Source organism: Microchirus variegatus, assembly GCF_963457635.1.
Source record: "Microchirus variegatus genome assembly, chromosome: 22".
Taxonomy (NCBI): Eukaryota; Metazoa; Chordata; class Actinopteri; order Pleuronectiformes; family Soleidae; genus Microchirus; species Microchirus variegatus.
Genome location: NC_139823.1, coordinates 16,831,480 through 16,847,517, shown reverse-complemented (window position 1 = coordinate 16,847,517; position 16,038 = coordinate 16,831,480). Strand labels below are relative to the sequence as shown.

The window sequence follows — 16,038 nt, the reverse complement described above, 5'->3', positions numbered from 1 at the left end:
ATCCTTTTAACAGGAAGTTAGAGAGAAACTATGCTAACGTTTCTCAAACATCCTTTTAACAGGAAGTTAAATCTCTGGAGAACCTGATTAAATAATAGTAATAATAATAATCTAAGATATAAGCTAAAGGCCTTGTTTTCCTATAAGATAAGACTTTATCCATCCGGGGGGGGGGGGGTGGTCCATTCCATTGCGTTGAATCCAATCCATTACGTTGAATCCAATCCATTACGTTGAATCCAATCCATTGCGTTGAATCCAGTCCATTTCCATTGCGTTGCACCCAGGCCAAAGAAACAAATGGCACTAAAGCCAGACAAAATGGCACTAAAGCCAAACAAAATGGCACTAAAGCCAAACAAAATGGCACTAAAGCCAAACAAAATGGCACCCAGGCCAAACAGAATCACAGCACATGACCAAATGTCATGAAGTGAAACACCTGAAATCAAAACACGGGAACCTGAAAAGTAACAAGTCGGTCCGTTTTAAGTCAGTCAAGCGTCGTTGAGGTCAAAACAATGTCGGAAATCAGGTGTGTGTGTGTACGTATATGTAGACCTTTGAGATGTGCTCTCATAGACCTTATATACAAATATATATATAAACCTAAATAAACCTCTGAAAAGCCTTTTGAGAACCACAAGACATGAAGTGTCCATGTGATGTGCTCTCATAGACCATATATATATAAACCTTCTATATAAACCTCTGAAAAGCCTTTTGAGAACCACAAGACATGAAGTGTCCATGTGATGTGCTCTCATAGACCATATATATATAAAACTTCTATATAAACCTCTGAAAAGCCTTTGAAAACCACAAGACATGAACGAAGTGTTCAATGTAATGTGCTCTCATAGACCATATATATAAACCTTCTATATAAACCTCTGAAAAGCCTTTTGAAAACCACAAGACATGAACAAAGTGTCCATGTGATGTGCTCTCATAGACCATATATATATAAACCTATATAAACCTCTGAAAAGCCTTTTGAAAACCACAAGACATGAACGAAGTGTTCAACGTAATGTGCTCTCATAGACCATATATATATATATGAACCTTCTATATAAACTTCTGAAAAGCCTTTGAAAACCACACGACATGAACAAAGTGTTCAACGTAATGTGCTCTCATAGACCATATATATATATATATAAACCTTTGAAAAGCCTTTTGAAAACCACAAGACATGAACGAAGTGTTCAATGTAATGTGCTCTCATAGACCATATATATAAACCTTCTATATAAACCTCTGAAAAGCCTTTTGAAAACCACAAGACATGAACAAAGTGTCCATGTGATGTGCTCTCATAGACCATATATATATAAACCTTCTATATAAACCTCTGAAAAGCCTTTTGAAAACCACAAGACATGAACGAAGTGTTCAACGTAATGTGCTCTCATAGACCATATATATATATATATATATATAAACCTTCTATATAAACCTCTGAAAAGCCTTTGAAAACCACAAGACATGAACAAAGTGTTCAACGTAATGTGCTCTCATAGACCATATATATATATAAACCTTCTATATAAACCTCTGAAAAGCCTTTGAAAACCACAAGACATGAACAAAGTGTCCATGTGATGTGCTCTCATAGACCATATATATAAACCTAAATAAACCTTCTATATAAACCTCTGAAAAGCCTTTGAAAACCACAAGACATGAACAAAGTGTTCAACGTAATGTGCTCTCATAGACCATATATATATAAACCTTCTATATAAACCTCTGAAAAGCCTTTGAAAACCACAAGACATGAACAAAGTGTTCATGTAATGTGCTCTCATAGACCATATATATATATATACATAAACCTTCTATATAAACCTCTGAAAAGCCTTTGAAAACCACAAGACATGAACAAAGTGTCCATGTGATGTGGTCTCATAGACTTTATATGAAGTGTTTGTGACTGTAGTGATTTTGTACACCTTAAACTTACAAACATGGTTTCTGTTGTACTTACAACAGAAACCCAGCTCCGGTCCGGTCTGCTCCGTCCAGGGAATTCTGTGCAGCAGACGAGGGGAACCTGTTAGGCAAAAAAGGGTAGGTGTTAATATATATACGTACGTATGTATACACAGATAAAAATACACATACAGACACGTGTGTGTATATGTGTGCACATGTATACACGTGTGTATGTATATGTTTATGAATATGTGTATATACATACATGCATGAGTGAATATACACACACACACACGTGTATATATACACATGCGTATATATACACATGCGTATATATACGCGTATATACACACGCGCGTATACACACGCGCGTACACACGCGTATATACACGCGTATATATACACATACGTATTCACTCAATACGTATACACGTATATACACACGTATACGTATACACACGTATATATACATACACATATACATGTGTATGTACACTTATATACCAATATGTATATATATACACATACAAATATACACACATATGCATTTACACACACGCATCTATTAGGGCTGCAGCTATCGAATATTTGGTAATCGAGTATTCTACTAATTATTCCTCGATTGATCTTGCGCGCGTGAGAGACGAGCGTGTGTGTTCTTGTGTGTAACATCATATCGAGTCAAATCTCATCATGACAAACAGTCCGCTCCAGTAATATACATTAAATCAGCGAACATGTCGGCGTCGTTAGCGTTAGCATTAGCAACTGGATGCTTCCGGCTCAGATAGCGAGTCATAGAGGACATGCTGTTGTGCTACCACACATGCTGTGTGCAGTGGTTACACTGAACATTGTTGGCTTCTGGTTTTATTGTGAAATTGTGCCACACTTTGGACATTTACTGCCTTTTACGGGCCGTTTCACTCTGTCCCCCATTGCACAGATCCGGATGTGCGTCTGCTCAAACGGTCCGTGTGGAAAAACGACCCTGAACAGGCCGCATATCGGGCGAGCTCGGAATTAAACTTAAACTCGAGGCAAATGTTTTGACTTTATAACTCGATTTTTATAATCCAGTTACTTGAGTAATCGTTGCAGCCCTACACACACACCACAGCACATTTTAAACACACACACACACACACACAACAGCGCATTTTAAACACACATGACAGCAGATTTTAACATACAGTTTGACTTTGATCAAGTGAAAACACAATTGCAGTGGTTTAGTCCAGAAAGCACGTTCACTTTTATATCACTATTAGTGTTCTATAAAACACTTCATGGCTGTGTTTCTAAGTTACTGCAGAAGCCTATATATTTTCCATTCCAAAAAGGAACACAAGATGGCGCCGTTGAGCTGTGTCGCTAATGTGACGCGACCGGCAAATGCGCTTCTCTCAGGGAGGTTACGTCAGTCAGAGACGCCCGGACTGTTTTAAGTGTAACACGGGAAGTCCGGCTGACGAGAGACCGCTTTAATTTTCACAGAAAAATCATTTTTTCACGGCTAAAAATCAAAAGGTTAGATCTTTTTTACACTTGTATTTCGTCTGACCGCTTTGAGCTTTCATGTGAGCCTGTGGAGTGTGATTTGGACAAAGTGTCGGAGCGTTTGATCCAGAAATGCGGCGAGTGCGTTGACGCAGCTTTTCCGTACGAAGTTTGATGTGTAATACGCCATTTAGTCGTTGTTTGAGCTGCGTTTGTCACATTTAAAACAGTTACACAGCCTTGTAGACCAGATTCTGCGGCTTAAAACCAGCGAGAGAGAGAGTTTGAAGCAGCGTATAGTAGTTTCATGTCAAAATGCGTATCTGCTGCGCAAACTGCGCATATGTTGGCAGGTCTGGCGTTTACTGATAATACGTAGATAACTGACGTTAGTGGTGAAACACAGAAATAAACACTTACGTTCGAGACGAACTCTCCCGCTCCTCTCCTCTGCAACACTGAATAATTCGGGCCGACGCGGAAGTCGCTTAAATACGGAAATGTGAACGTTGCCGCGCGAATGGTCTAAACCAATCAGGAAGAAGGAAAAGAAAGCTCTGTCAATTGCCGTGGGAACAACTCCTTATATGGACTTCCGGTGTGGGCGTGTTTTATAAACAGTCTAGTACTATGGTCCTGCACTCACTGCAAGTCATTTTTTATGCTTTATACTTTTTAAAAACTGTAAAGAAATCATTATCCTGCTGTAAAGCCTTATTTTTTAATAAACATTTAGCTGTTTATCTTTATTCTGCTGCTCCTGATACACTTTGATTTTCTTAACTCTTGTGATTCGGACTGTTTTGAGTGCAACACAGGAAATCGGGCCCGCGAGAGAGCGCCTCGTTTTCAGAGATAAATCTATTTTTCACGGATAAACTTCAAACGTAAGAGCTTTGTTTTATCAGTTGTCGTTGGCGAACCATTTCAGCTTTTTATTTGAGCCGTATGGAGTGCATTTTGGACAAAGCGTCGGAGCGTTTGAGCCATGAAATGGAACGAGTGGCTTGACGCAGCGGTTCCGTACGAAGTTTGATATGTAGTACGGCAGGTCTGGCGTTTATTTACCGATACGTAGACAACTAATGTTCGTGGTGAAACACAGAAACAGAAACCGCGCAAATGTCAGGAACCAATCAGGAAGAAGGGAAAGAAAGTGCTGTCAATTGCCGTGGGAACAACTCCTTATATGGACATCCCGTGTGTGTTTATAGGTCACATGTTCAGGCTGTGTTGTTATATGTTGTTTTGACAAAGTTTAACACAGCATATTTTTATTATTTGAAAAAAAAACCCTCAGTAGCGTCAATTTTGTTTGTGTTCATAAATAACAATCTATGATAAATGAACTTTGAACTTTGAACTGTGTGGCCGATATCGTTGATGACGTCATAAATATAACCAATCCGATGATGAGAGCCTAGCATCAGCGGCAAATATGGAAAGCTATATTTCCTGTTGTCAGAATAAGTATCGTATATAGTATATTTCAATGTTTTTTTCCATTTTTTTTTATTATTTATGTATCATATGATATAATATGATATATGATATATGATATTTATTTTTTTCCTTAGTGAAATGCGTGGTTACAATATATTTACTTTTAATAGAAATAGTATAATATATTATATTTATATATATATATTTATATATTATTTTAATTTGTGTTTCTTATTTGTCGGTGTGTCTTCCTATTTGTGGTGCTTTTTTAATTTGACACTCTCAATAAATATTAACATATCTGACTATTAATCATTTAAATCAAGATTTTAGCATGCTAAACGAGGCACCTCTCAGTGAACAGCCAATTTTTTATTTATTAGAAGAAAAATACTGGTAAATGTTATTTATCTCTATCTTTAATCTATGCTTACATTAAGAGTAGTCATTCAAGTTTGCAAACCTTATTTTATAACACAAGAAACCAATGAATGTAAATGATTTGTGTGTCTGTTTGTGAATTAAAAATATTTGTTCTTTATATTCAAAATAAACACATTTATTTACACCTTTATTTCAATTTCTTTTAGTCCAGTGCTGAGTTTCTTGTCCCTAGCATTATCTTTAATTGCTCTATTAAAAAAAGAGGAAAGACACTTTCAACACTAAGCACAGCTGATAATATGCAATTTATTTGATTTTCTCTTAATCACACATCCATAGTTTTTGTTTGCACGTCAGGTTTCCGTCAACGTCAGTGCATTTCTTATAATTCAGCAAGACAAACCCAAAAAAAAAAAGTGTCAAAAACCTGGAATTAAAAAGTGCTCGGTCGACTTCCAACGTCAAAGCACTCGAGTGTAAGAAGAAGAAGAAGAAGGGGGAAAAAAAGTGAGCAAATACAGATAATAATATCTGCTATTTGCATCTGTTGGATAAATATGGGATGGAAGCTGGAAGACACACAAAGAGTTTGCATAAGGCACAGAGACTTGGAGGGAGTAGCTTATCGATGGCAGAGTGTCTTGATACTGGGATGCTTTGAATTTGGGGGGGGGGGGGTTAACTGAAACGGTCACAGTATAATTGGAATTACTTTGAATTACATCCAAAAGAGTCACACAAACAATGAAACAAGAGCGATCAAAGAGCAACGACGGGAGGATAAAACATGCATTCAAAGGAAAAAAAAAAATATTTATTTGCATTTACAAATCAAGCAAATTTGGTTAAAAGCCTTTACAACAGACATTTGGAAATGGAAGTTGATGCAGACGCAGGAGTAGCACTGTATACTAGAGGGACACTTACTTACATACATACATACATACATACATGTGGGAGGTTGTTTTTTTTTTTTTTTTGCTTTTTTCATCCACTGCAAAACCACAAAACAGAAAAAAAAAAAAATAACACATAGACGTGAATAATCCTCGTTTTAATCCCAATCATAATTTGGAGATGCATCGCAATGACGACAAAATGTATAACGCACTAATATATATATATACGTATGTATACTGTGTATGTTTATGCACACAATCGTCGGATAAGGGAAAGTGTTGCCTTGTTAAAGTGTCATTCCAGAAAGTTAGGGTTATAAATAAAAGAAACGAGCTGTATAAGCAGTGTATAAAAATATCTCGGTTTATAATTAAAACAGACATTTTCAAGCATTCAACAGTACTTTTCCCTCAAGTTTTTAACAAATCCTACGACGTCATACTCTGCATTACAACCGTCTTTTACACTCTTGTCATTCACTCGTTATAAAACCATTTTATGTTTATATACTGCTTATTAGCGCGAGTTGTCTTGAGCCAGTTAGCTTAGCATAACTCAACACTGGAAAAGGGAGCATGTAAATTGGCTTCTATTTTATGAACGGAAACATCGTCTGTTTTTTATTAATATTGCTCTAAGAAGCCGATTACACTGCGCTGATATTCCAAAGGTTATTTTTCTTTTCTTCACGTACAAAGAAACTCTTACAAAACAAAAGAGAAGAAAAGAACCGCATCGCGAGCGTCGTTCGTCACATTTTCTTAAGGCCGTGTAAATAATCGTAATTGACATTTCTACCACCAGAACAACACTGTTGATTTCAGTGACATTGGATTATCTACAAAAAAAAAAAGAAAGAAAGAAAGAAAGAAGAAAAAGGAAAAAGATCAGCAGTACAAAAGCTTTGTACTTTGAGGTTTTGTGAACATCATAAGAGATTTAACACTTAAAGTCATGCCGTCCCTCTCTTCCCATGTTGCATTCTTCTTCTTGTAGGTCAGTGCAGGTCATGCTGTCATCTCATAACCGTCAACTACACACCCACCCACCCACCCACACACACACACACACACACGCACGCCTGCAGGCATATATACACACACGCACACGCGCACACACACACACACACATTCCTGAATCTACAATGTCAGCATCCAAGATACAGACTGAAGAAACTTAAGATTTGAAAGAAGAGTTTTTCCAAAGTGGTTTGTGATAAACCCAGCCTTCACCCTGCACAGGGAGACAAAACAGGAGTTAATGCATCGCAGAGTTCACTTTTCAATTAGCAAAAGATATTCATTTCCAACCTAGTCATGCAGTATTTGTTTTTTTATTATTATTGTTATTATTATTATTTGGTGCAAAACCTTTAAGCCACTAGCTACTATGAACTCGAGATGTCAAAGCTAGAAGTGGCATATAGTTTACAAAATTGGTCATGCGCTACTGAAACTAGCGATTAAGGCCATTAACGCTGCAGGAAAATGTGTATTCAAACTGAGACAGGGTCTCTGCAGGTTTCAACAAGTCAAATTTAAGACCTTTTTAAGACCTTTTTAAGACCATAATGAATACAATTTAAGACGCATTTCAAATCCATACTGGCAAAAAAGTACAAAAGACAATGACGGAAAATTGGAGCCACAAATTGTTGAACTTGCAATTCGGCGGGTTCGCATAGCACATTAGATAGTGGTGCTCGTGTTGTAGTTATTGTTTTTATCGCATTCTCAAAAATAGAAACATTTAAAAGCGTGACTGAAGTTTATGCATGTTTTATGCAGATTTTTAAGACCTTTCACAATTGTTTTTAAGACCTTTTATGAGTGAGATTTTAGGAGAATTTAAGACATTTTAAGGCCTTAAATTCAAATTATTGGATTTAAGACTTTTTAAGACTTTTTAAGACCCCGCGGATACCCTGTGAGACTCCCCCTAGTGGCTATTCAATATAATCTCATTGCCTCATTAGACAGGACCTGAAGAATTACGTCCATTTAAAATGAACACGGACATCACTCCTGTTGACAGTTTTGTGTTTTTACCAGCGATACTGTGACTAACTTGGCGTATTACTTAGCACCGAGAACATAGCAGAACGCCGAGTTCTTCTTCTTATTCACCTCTCTGTTGAAGTGTCTGGTTCTCCACTCAGTTTCAGTCTCGACGCGGTGTCTCTCCTCGGTCCGTTGCCTCTCCTCCAGAATCCTCTTGTGCTCCGTAGCTTTCTCGATATCCTTCTGCCGCAAGGACTCGGTCACATGCTGCCACAGACGCCTGAATCACACACACAACATCGATTCGTTTGTGTCAAGTTTATTTTAGAGCTGAAACAATTTATCGATTGCTAAATGAATCGTCGACTATTTTGATAATCGATTCATCGGTTAGAGGCTTTTCTCGTGATTAAAACAAGATTTCTGATTGTTTTAGCTTCTTAAATGTGGATATTTTCTTTGTTTCTTTGCTCCATATAACAAAGAAATCATTAAAACTGAATCATCTTGGTATGTGGACAAAACGAGTCATTTCCAGGTTTGACAAACACTGATCAACGTTTTTTAACATTTATGGACCAAACCAATCATCGAGAAAATAATCGACTGATTAATCAACTACGTAAATAGTCTATTTTATTAACTTAAACGATCAGAAAGATTTGTTATACCTCAAAAATACACATTTTCCCCCCAAAAAAACTTCTTCTGACCTGGATTCAGTCGGTCCCTGCTTCTCATTCGGACGAACAAGCTTTCTCGTTACGGGCAGATTGGTGACGTCCACCACCCTCGTCTCACCGCTGGTGTAGCTGAACTCTAAAACGCCGTTCCACTCTCCCTGCACACGGCACACCACCGCGTTGGTCGCGTTGTGCTTCACCTCTGCTGTGACTCTACATTTGGAAAAAACACACGTTGAATGAGTAAAAGCATAAAGCCGACGTGTTTTTAGATAAAACATCGACGTCTGCAAGTGTGAGCGACTCACTTGTGCAGTTTACCGCCATAAAAGGGCTTCGTCTGGAAAGTGATGACTGCCGAGTAGCCCGACTTGGCACAGGTGATGTTGACTTTCCCGCCCAGTTCCACCCAGGGAACGGTGAGGATGGAGCGGGCGTACGCACAAGGCAGCGTGAAGGTGTACTCTTCATCGTGCTCCAGCAAATACAGACAACCTGGGAAGAAATCATCGAGTGTGAAATATAAAGGAGTAGTGCTGGGCACTAGATGACGGTTAACTGTGTCAACGTTAACGCACATTAACTCAAAATGCCGCGCTTCCATGAGTCATGTTTACTTGACTTCCGGTTGATAAAATTAGTCTCTAAAGTAACGTTACGTTTAAAAACGGAGGCACACATACGCAGTAGGCACGCTAAAAGCGCTAAAGGAGCTAACGGAGCTAACTGGTAAACGGTGCCTGGACTCCGGTGCCAATGTCGTCACATGCGTCTTTTTCCGGTTAGTTGTCATGGAAACGCATGATGCGTTATTGTGCGTTAACTTTGATGCCGTTAACGTGGCTATTTGTGGCGCTGCTTTTTCTGTTTAATAAACAGACCGCTCCAGTTCGACTGTAGGCACGCAAACGACACTAAAGTATTTAACGCAGCTAACGGAGCTAGCTGGTAAACGGTGCAGCGGCACGTAAACATGACGCCATGCGCGTCTTTTTCCGGTCAGTCGTCATTGTGCGACAAATTTGACGCTGTAAATGTGGTTATTTGTAGCGCTGCTCTTTTCGTTTAATAAACAGACCGCTCCAGTTTGACTGTAGGTGCGCTAATGGCGCTAAAGGAGCTAACGCAGCTAGCTAGTAAACAGTGCCTGGACTCCGGTGCCGTGCCGCGTTAATGTGCGTTGACGCCGTTAACCGCCATTAGCGTGTTAGCGCGCCCAGCACTAATAAAGAGCAGGAGTGGAATAGAGTTTTGCCGATAACCCACCTTCACCTATCATGGATACCCCGATGGACATTCCCATGAACTTGCTCTTGGTCCACACGTGTGTGTTGACGCACATTCGTCTCTCCTGACATTCAGCATAAAACCCAGACACAGGCGGATGATGCGACACCTGCTCTGCCACAAAGCGCACCAGGTAAGGGTCTTGAGCGGCAGCCGGCTCAGAGCTCCCCTGTGAAGGCTCCTTGGACGCTTCCGGAGTTTTGGGCACCTTCCAGGAGCAGTGGAAGGTCTCGCCGATGATGGGGTTGTAGGGTTTCTTGGCAATGGCGCCCTTGCGGCCTTCGTGGAAAGAGGTGAGGTAGTACTCGACAAACCGGACCATGCGATCCTCCGGGCTGCTGCCGTCAGTGATGGTCACAAAAAGGTCAGGGTGTGACATGAAGTCGGCGTACATCTCCAGCAGAGAGCGCTTCTCCAAGATGAACGTGGGCAGCACCACCTGTGGGAGGAAAGTGCACATGAATGAATGATTCATCTGCTCCTCCATTTTCACTTTTATCGCACAATCCAGCAAAAGTAAATCAACCCTTACATGACTTTGGTTTCCTTCTACAAGATCTTAGCGATGCCAGTGATTCCACCAGATAACTCTGATAAATCAGAAACCCAATAAGAGGAGATCCAAATACGAGAACAAACTGACACTGGAAGATAGAATGTCTATCCAGGGCTCGGGGGTTAGTAATTAACCACCAAGAATGTACTTAAGCCTATAACGTCACTGAAACTCAGATGATTAAAACACTGATTCCTAATCTTGGGACACGATTAGGATCATGTCATCAAATCTTAATCGTAGGAATAGCTGTAGAAGTAGATTAGTAAGAGTTTTTAAAAGAATTCTCAATGGGATTTTCCATTCACCTCACCCTGCAAGATATACATATATATATATATACATATACATATACATATACATATATATTAATTTAAATGTCAAAATGTCAAAACAGGAAGTAAGATAAAGATAATATTGTATTACAGGCAAAATATGTTATTTCATGACAAACAAATGATTTCAAAGAAAATGTTATCATTTAAAATAACTTTAAATAGGTAGGCGAACTTGATTAGATTAAGTAGGATCCTTTTAAAGCGCCACGGACGTGGAACTCGACCTACCCTTGTGAGGTCCATGCCCAGCTTCAGCTGCGACAGCAGGTGTAGGATGACGCTGCGTTCCTCCTCCACGGCGCCCAGGTCCTCCTCCTTGTCTGTGAAGGCATCCTCCGTCTCATCGTCCGCATCTATGTCTTCCTGCTCCTTTGGAGGACGAAGAACCGGTGAAAGAACGGGAAGTTAGTGACCGTATTTGTGGTGAATGAGTGCATCGTAGCAGAATAGTTCGAGGAGTGAGAGATGGAGCCATGTCCTTGTTCTTACCCCAGAGAAGGTGCAGGACTCTGGGCTGCTGAGCTCCAGGCGGCTCCCATCCAGCGCGCCCTCACCTGTCGGGAAGCTGCCCATGGAGCTGCTGCCATTCTTCAGGATGTCGGGCAGTTTCGGCTCGAGCCACTCGATGGTGGGACCTGCGGTGGACGGGGAGCACACAGTGGCAGGTTGAGTGGTGCTCATGGTGGTACCACCGCCACCCCCCACCCTCGGATAGTCGGTTAGCAATGCACTCAGTCGACCATTTACCACACAACACACCACAACTGCCAGGCTGCTGACTGGACAGATGGGTGTTATTCAGACAGCTGCCTTGAACCAGGAGAGTGTAACCCGACCTGTCCAACCAACAGAGTGCCAGGATAATTTGGCCCCACCGACAGGAAACATCCTCATCCTCTGATTGGCTTTAGCCTCTCACTATGACCTGGGTTTTTGTGTGTGTTTGGAGGCAGGTGGACCTCATTCAAATTCACCGTGTGTGTTGTCAGACAACTTCATCTGATTGGCTGCTTGAGAGGAGTCTGTGGCCTAATGAAATATACATCGAGTAACGAGATCCGCTGTAAAAAAAACCGGGGCGTTACGCAGACGTTTTCTCCCATTTTAAATCGACCTGAATAGATCGCCGCGATGGTCAAGATATCAGCGGGTCGGATTTGGGCAAGTCTGTCCATGTGAAGCTGCAGATGCCTTTATAATCGAGGGTTCTGGCCTGTATGAGCAGGTGAAGCACTGGTGTACATGATGGAATGATTCACTTTCAATGTTCTCTCAATGCCTCAATTCTACAGCGACAAGTAAAATGGCACTGTAGAAAACTCTCCTCAAAGTGTTGCTGACAGACATTTCAACCTTCTGAGATCTAATTACCTTCGAGACAGGTAGTAAGAATAGGTACAGCTCCTTATCAATAATGCAAAATAATTCCACTGTGTAGCCAACGCAAACCAGTCTTCTAGATTGGTTGCATTCGTCGTAGGGACTGCCTTATTTAGAGAACAAATATGCCTCAGAAAATGGCTTTGTTGTACAAATGAGTCAAAAGTTAAAACCCCACAAACGGCCCTCCGCTCACCTCCCAGGGAGCTTCTCTGCCTGGCCACCTGCTGCAGGTGTAGGATGTGCAGGCACTCGTTGAGGCAGTTCATGGTCGCCATGGAAGTGGCCTTGAGCATGAGCAGGTCCTGGTCTAGAGGGGAGAGGCCGGGGGCTGCAGGCAAGCCCTCGATACTTTGGATCAGGTCTTTGTGTTGGCCCTGGGCCTGGCTCATCATCTGGAGGGGGACGGGGAGGATGGTTAAAAAACAAAACAAGTGTCAGGGGTGCCACATCTCTTTGCAGATAAAGTAATTTGAGACCTTGAAACTGTTTACATGCGCAAAATGCATATTTTAAGGCAATAAAAGATTAACTGACTCTAAAACCCACATTAGCCTTAAATCCAAGGAACTGCACAACAATAAAATGCTACATTTCTTAAACCGTTCAAGTTCAGCATCTTTATTCTTCGAAGAGAACTGTTCTGTTGACGTCTGCAGATGTTCACTGAAAGTCAACAGCACCCTCTTGTGGACAATCACCCAAAGTGGATGAAGAGCATGACAGAAATATCAATTTAAGTCCTAAACATTTTGCCTGTACTGTTTTCCAATAGCCATTTCCAAATAACCATTTAAGATATGACAATTTTAATAATTTTTCAGTGCATCTCTGGTCTGCAGTACCTCTCTGGCATCCATGAGATGATCTGGCAGCAGGGACCTCTTGCTCGAGTAGAGCGACGAGCCCTTGTGGACCTGCGACCAGTTGAATAAGGAAGTCGGGTTTTGGCTGGGTCGGCGAATGGACATGGGTGAGCTGCCGCTGCCCTGAGACGCCATAGAGTAGCTCCGAGACTTGGGTGGGGGATTACTCTGAACAACGTGGGACAGCACATCGAATATAAATCAGATTTAATTAGAAGGTACTCAGTTCACTACTATACTATACAGGGTTCAGCTCAAAAAAACCTGAACTGCAACTCTGTAAGGGGACAAATCAGGGCCAAAGATCACCAATACAATTACTCGATAAACATCTACTTATTTAAAAATAAAATAATATTATAATATATATATATATATATATACACACTATTTAAAGCCACTGCTAAAAACAACTAAGCATAGTTCTCATGTATCTCATCCCCTCTAACAACAGTTGTGGGCAGTGTAGTAGTGTGTAGATCAATGTCCAGATCGATGCTATGGGTCTAAATGTGCCAACAAACAAAAGTCAAATCTGATCCACTTTTACATAAACTCTCATGAGCAGATTTTTGTTCAATTTCTCCTTTCCTGTAAGGGAAGGACGGCAGGAAGCAAAAATAAATAAATAAAAAAGTCAACTCAGATCCACTCTGAGTCATCATTATTATTTGGATCATCAAAATTCATCACACGAAAACAAGGCAACGCAAAGCAGTCAGTCAGAGTCAACTGTATCTGAGGGTCCCCTTGCAAATGCATGAATTAATAAATGCTTATGTGCTCACCAGAACAAACACACTCCAATCTTACCTTCCCCATGGCCTCTGTGTGATGCTGTGTGCAGATCTGCAGTCGGCTCACCCAGTGCTGTCTCTCTTTGGCATCAGTGGCTGAGGGACACACACACACATGATGATTATAATTACTCTACAATGATCCGAGTCAGCAGCCTTACTTCCTTTGTGCTTCTGCCTCGCTGGCAGCAGATAATGGAAAACATTCAGATCAATACTCTATGAACCTGATGGATGGTGATGAGAGTATGCCTGGATTCTAAAACGCAGTCTCGAGGCAACAGATTAGGTGGTCATGGAAGCACATGAACCTTATCTAAAAAAATAAAGCTGTACATGTAAAGTATTTGGGTACTACTCACCCCTGAGCTTGTACTGCTCCCCGCTAATGGCGTTGACAGTGAAGGTGTGCGAGTCTTCGTCGCTGGGGGAGATGACGGCACCTGCGAGTGGCAGCATGCCACGGGGCTTCTGAGGCCGCGACTGCTCGTTGACAAAGTACTCCAACAAGCCCGCCTCATTGTTTAACACAAAGAACCTGACGACAACAACCACCACGACATCATCCCACTGACCACTGCATCAGCACCAGCTCCATCATTACGTCCTAATATCAAACATGGGACCTGAAACTCACCTGTACTGCCACCCCGTTACCAAGTTGGTGTATTTCATCAAGTAACCATCAATATTCTCCATGTGGTCACTGCCAAGGGAAATAAAAAAAAAAAGACGAGTGACTCACTCAACGATAAACTGTACATACAAAGATAAAAGTTGATATCAATCACAGTTATTTGCCTTGGGACAAGAGTTGATCAAAGGGCAATATTATCTGATTAGAAAACTGATTTAACCCTAAAGCAGCACATATACCAAACACACACACAAAAAAATAATATATATATATATATATATATACACATATATACACACACATATATAAACATATATATGTACACAACATTAAAGAAACAAAACTATGTCACATTTGTACATCTTGTGAGTCACTGTGTACATGTTTACTGGGTAAACTAGCTTCAATATTTGGGCGTCAGCAGAGTAAACATAGACCCACCTGTACTGCCAGCTTTTGGCACTTGCTCTCCCCGAGCTCGGGGTCTTATTCTGAGGGAACACATCCAGCTTGCCTTCATTTTCCGGGATTCGTATTGCTGCGGTTTCCGTTTGCATAGTGGCTAGCAACGAAACCCTCCTTTCAGGTCAGACGCGACACTCTTGACTTGCCAACGCTGCGCTAGGCTACGCTAGGCTAGCTAAACAGAGCTAAGTCACCACAGATGTTATTCAATCGCTACACGGCGTCCTTTATAAAAGAGTGAGAAAGTGTCGATTCATCTTTCATCGGAACGCCCAACATCCCCGTGGCTATGTGAACAATAGGCGATACAGCATGATATAGTCCAGTACTACAGCGACTATCTAGTTAGCTTGTGCTTGGTAGCTCGCCTGATATTTACAGCTTTGGCAGGGACACAGTCACGTGACTCGCCCACAAAGAGCACACTTCCGTGTTCGATTAAAAACTAAAATTGAAAATTATATTGAAACGAGTAACTGAAGTGTGTAATAGATGCATGTTTTTACATGCATATTTGCTTATTTTAAATTTGACACTTTATCTGCAGTTATGAATTCGTTTTAAATTAAATATATTATATATATAAAATGTATAAACATCAATTTGCAATAGCAAAAACACATATGTTGTAGGTGCTTTCATTTTAAGTATTTTGCGTGAGATTCTATCTGTGGTATATTAAAAGAAAAGTGAGCCTTGTTTTGAAAAACCTTTTCACAGGTGTTATGCCAAGTTCTGCGTGCCCTTCCGAGAATCGCATGCCTCTGACGGGCACGCGCACAGCGGAAGCGGAAACCGTTGGACTTCGAGAACCTAATGTTATTGTGGCAAGCTAGCTACGGCTACTATTTGGGATTTAAT

The 16,038-nt window shown here is 40.8% G+C and overlaps 1 protein-coding gene across 1 annotated transcript; it reads right to left on the bottom strand.

Moving 5' to 3' along the window:
• Positions 1 to 7,010: 7,010 nt before the first annotated feature.
• LOC310943434 (oxysterol-binding protein-related protein 11-like) lies at positions 7,011 to 15,498 on the bottom strand. The gene is made up of 13 exons (XM_083908997.1): positions 15,154 to 15,498; positions 14,713 to 14,781; positions 14,438 to 14,613; positions 14,092 to 14,171; positions 13,258 to 13,446; positions 12,609 to 12,807; positions 11,522 to 11,667; positions 11,261 to 11,401; positions 10,118 to 10,577; positions 9,160 to 9,346; positions 8,882 to 9,064; positions 8,295 to 8,448; positions 7,011 to 7,401 (listed from the first exon to the last, which is right to left on the bottom strand). Exons 1-13 carry the CDS (start codon positions 15,267 to 15,269, stop codon positions 7,345 to 7,347), a joined length of 2,157 nt encoding a protein of 718 aa, XP_083765123.1. The 5' UTR covers positions 15,270 to 15,498; the 3' UTR covers positions 7,011 to 7,344.
• Positions 15,499 to 16,038: the final 540 nt, after the last annotated feature.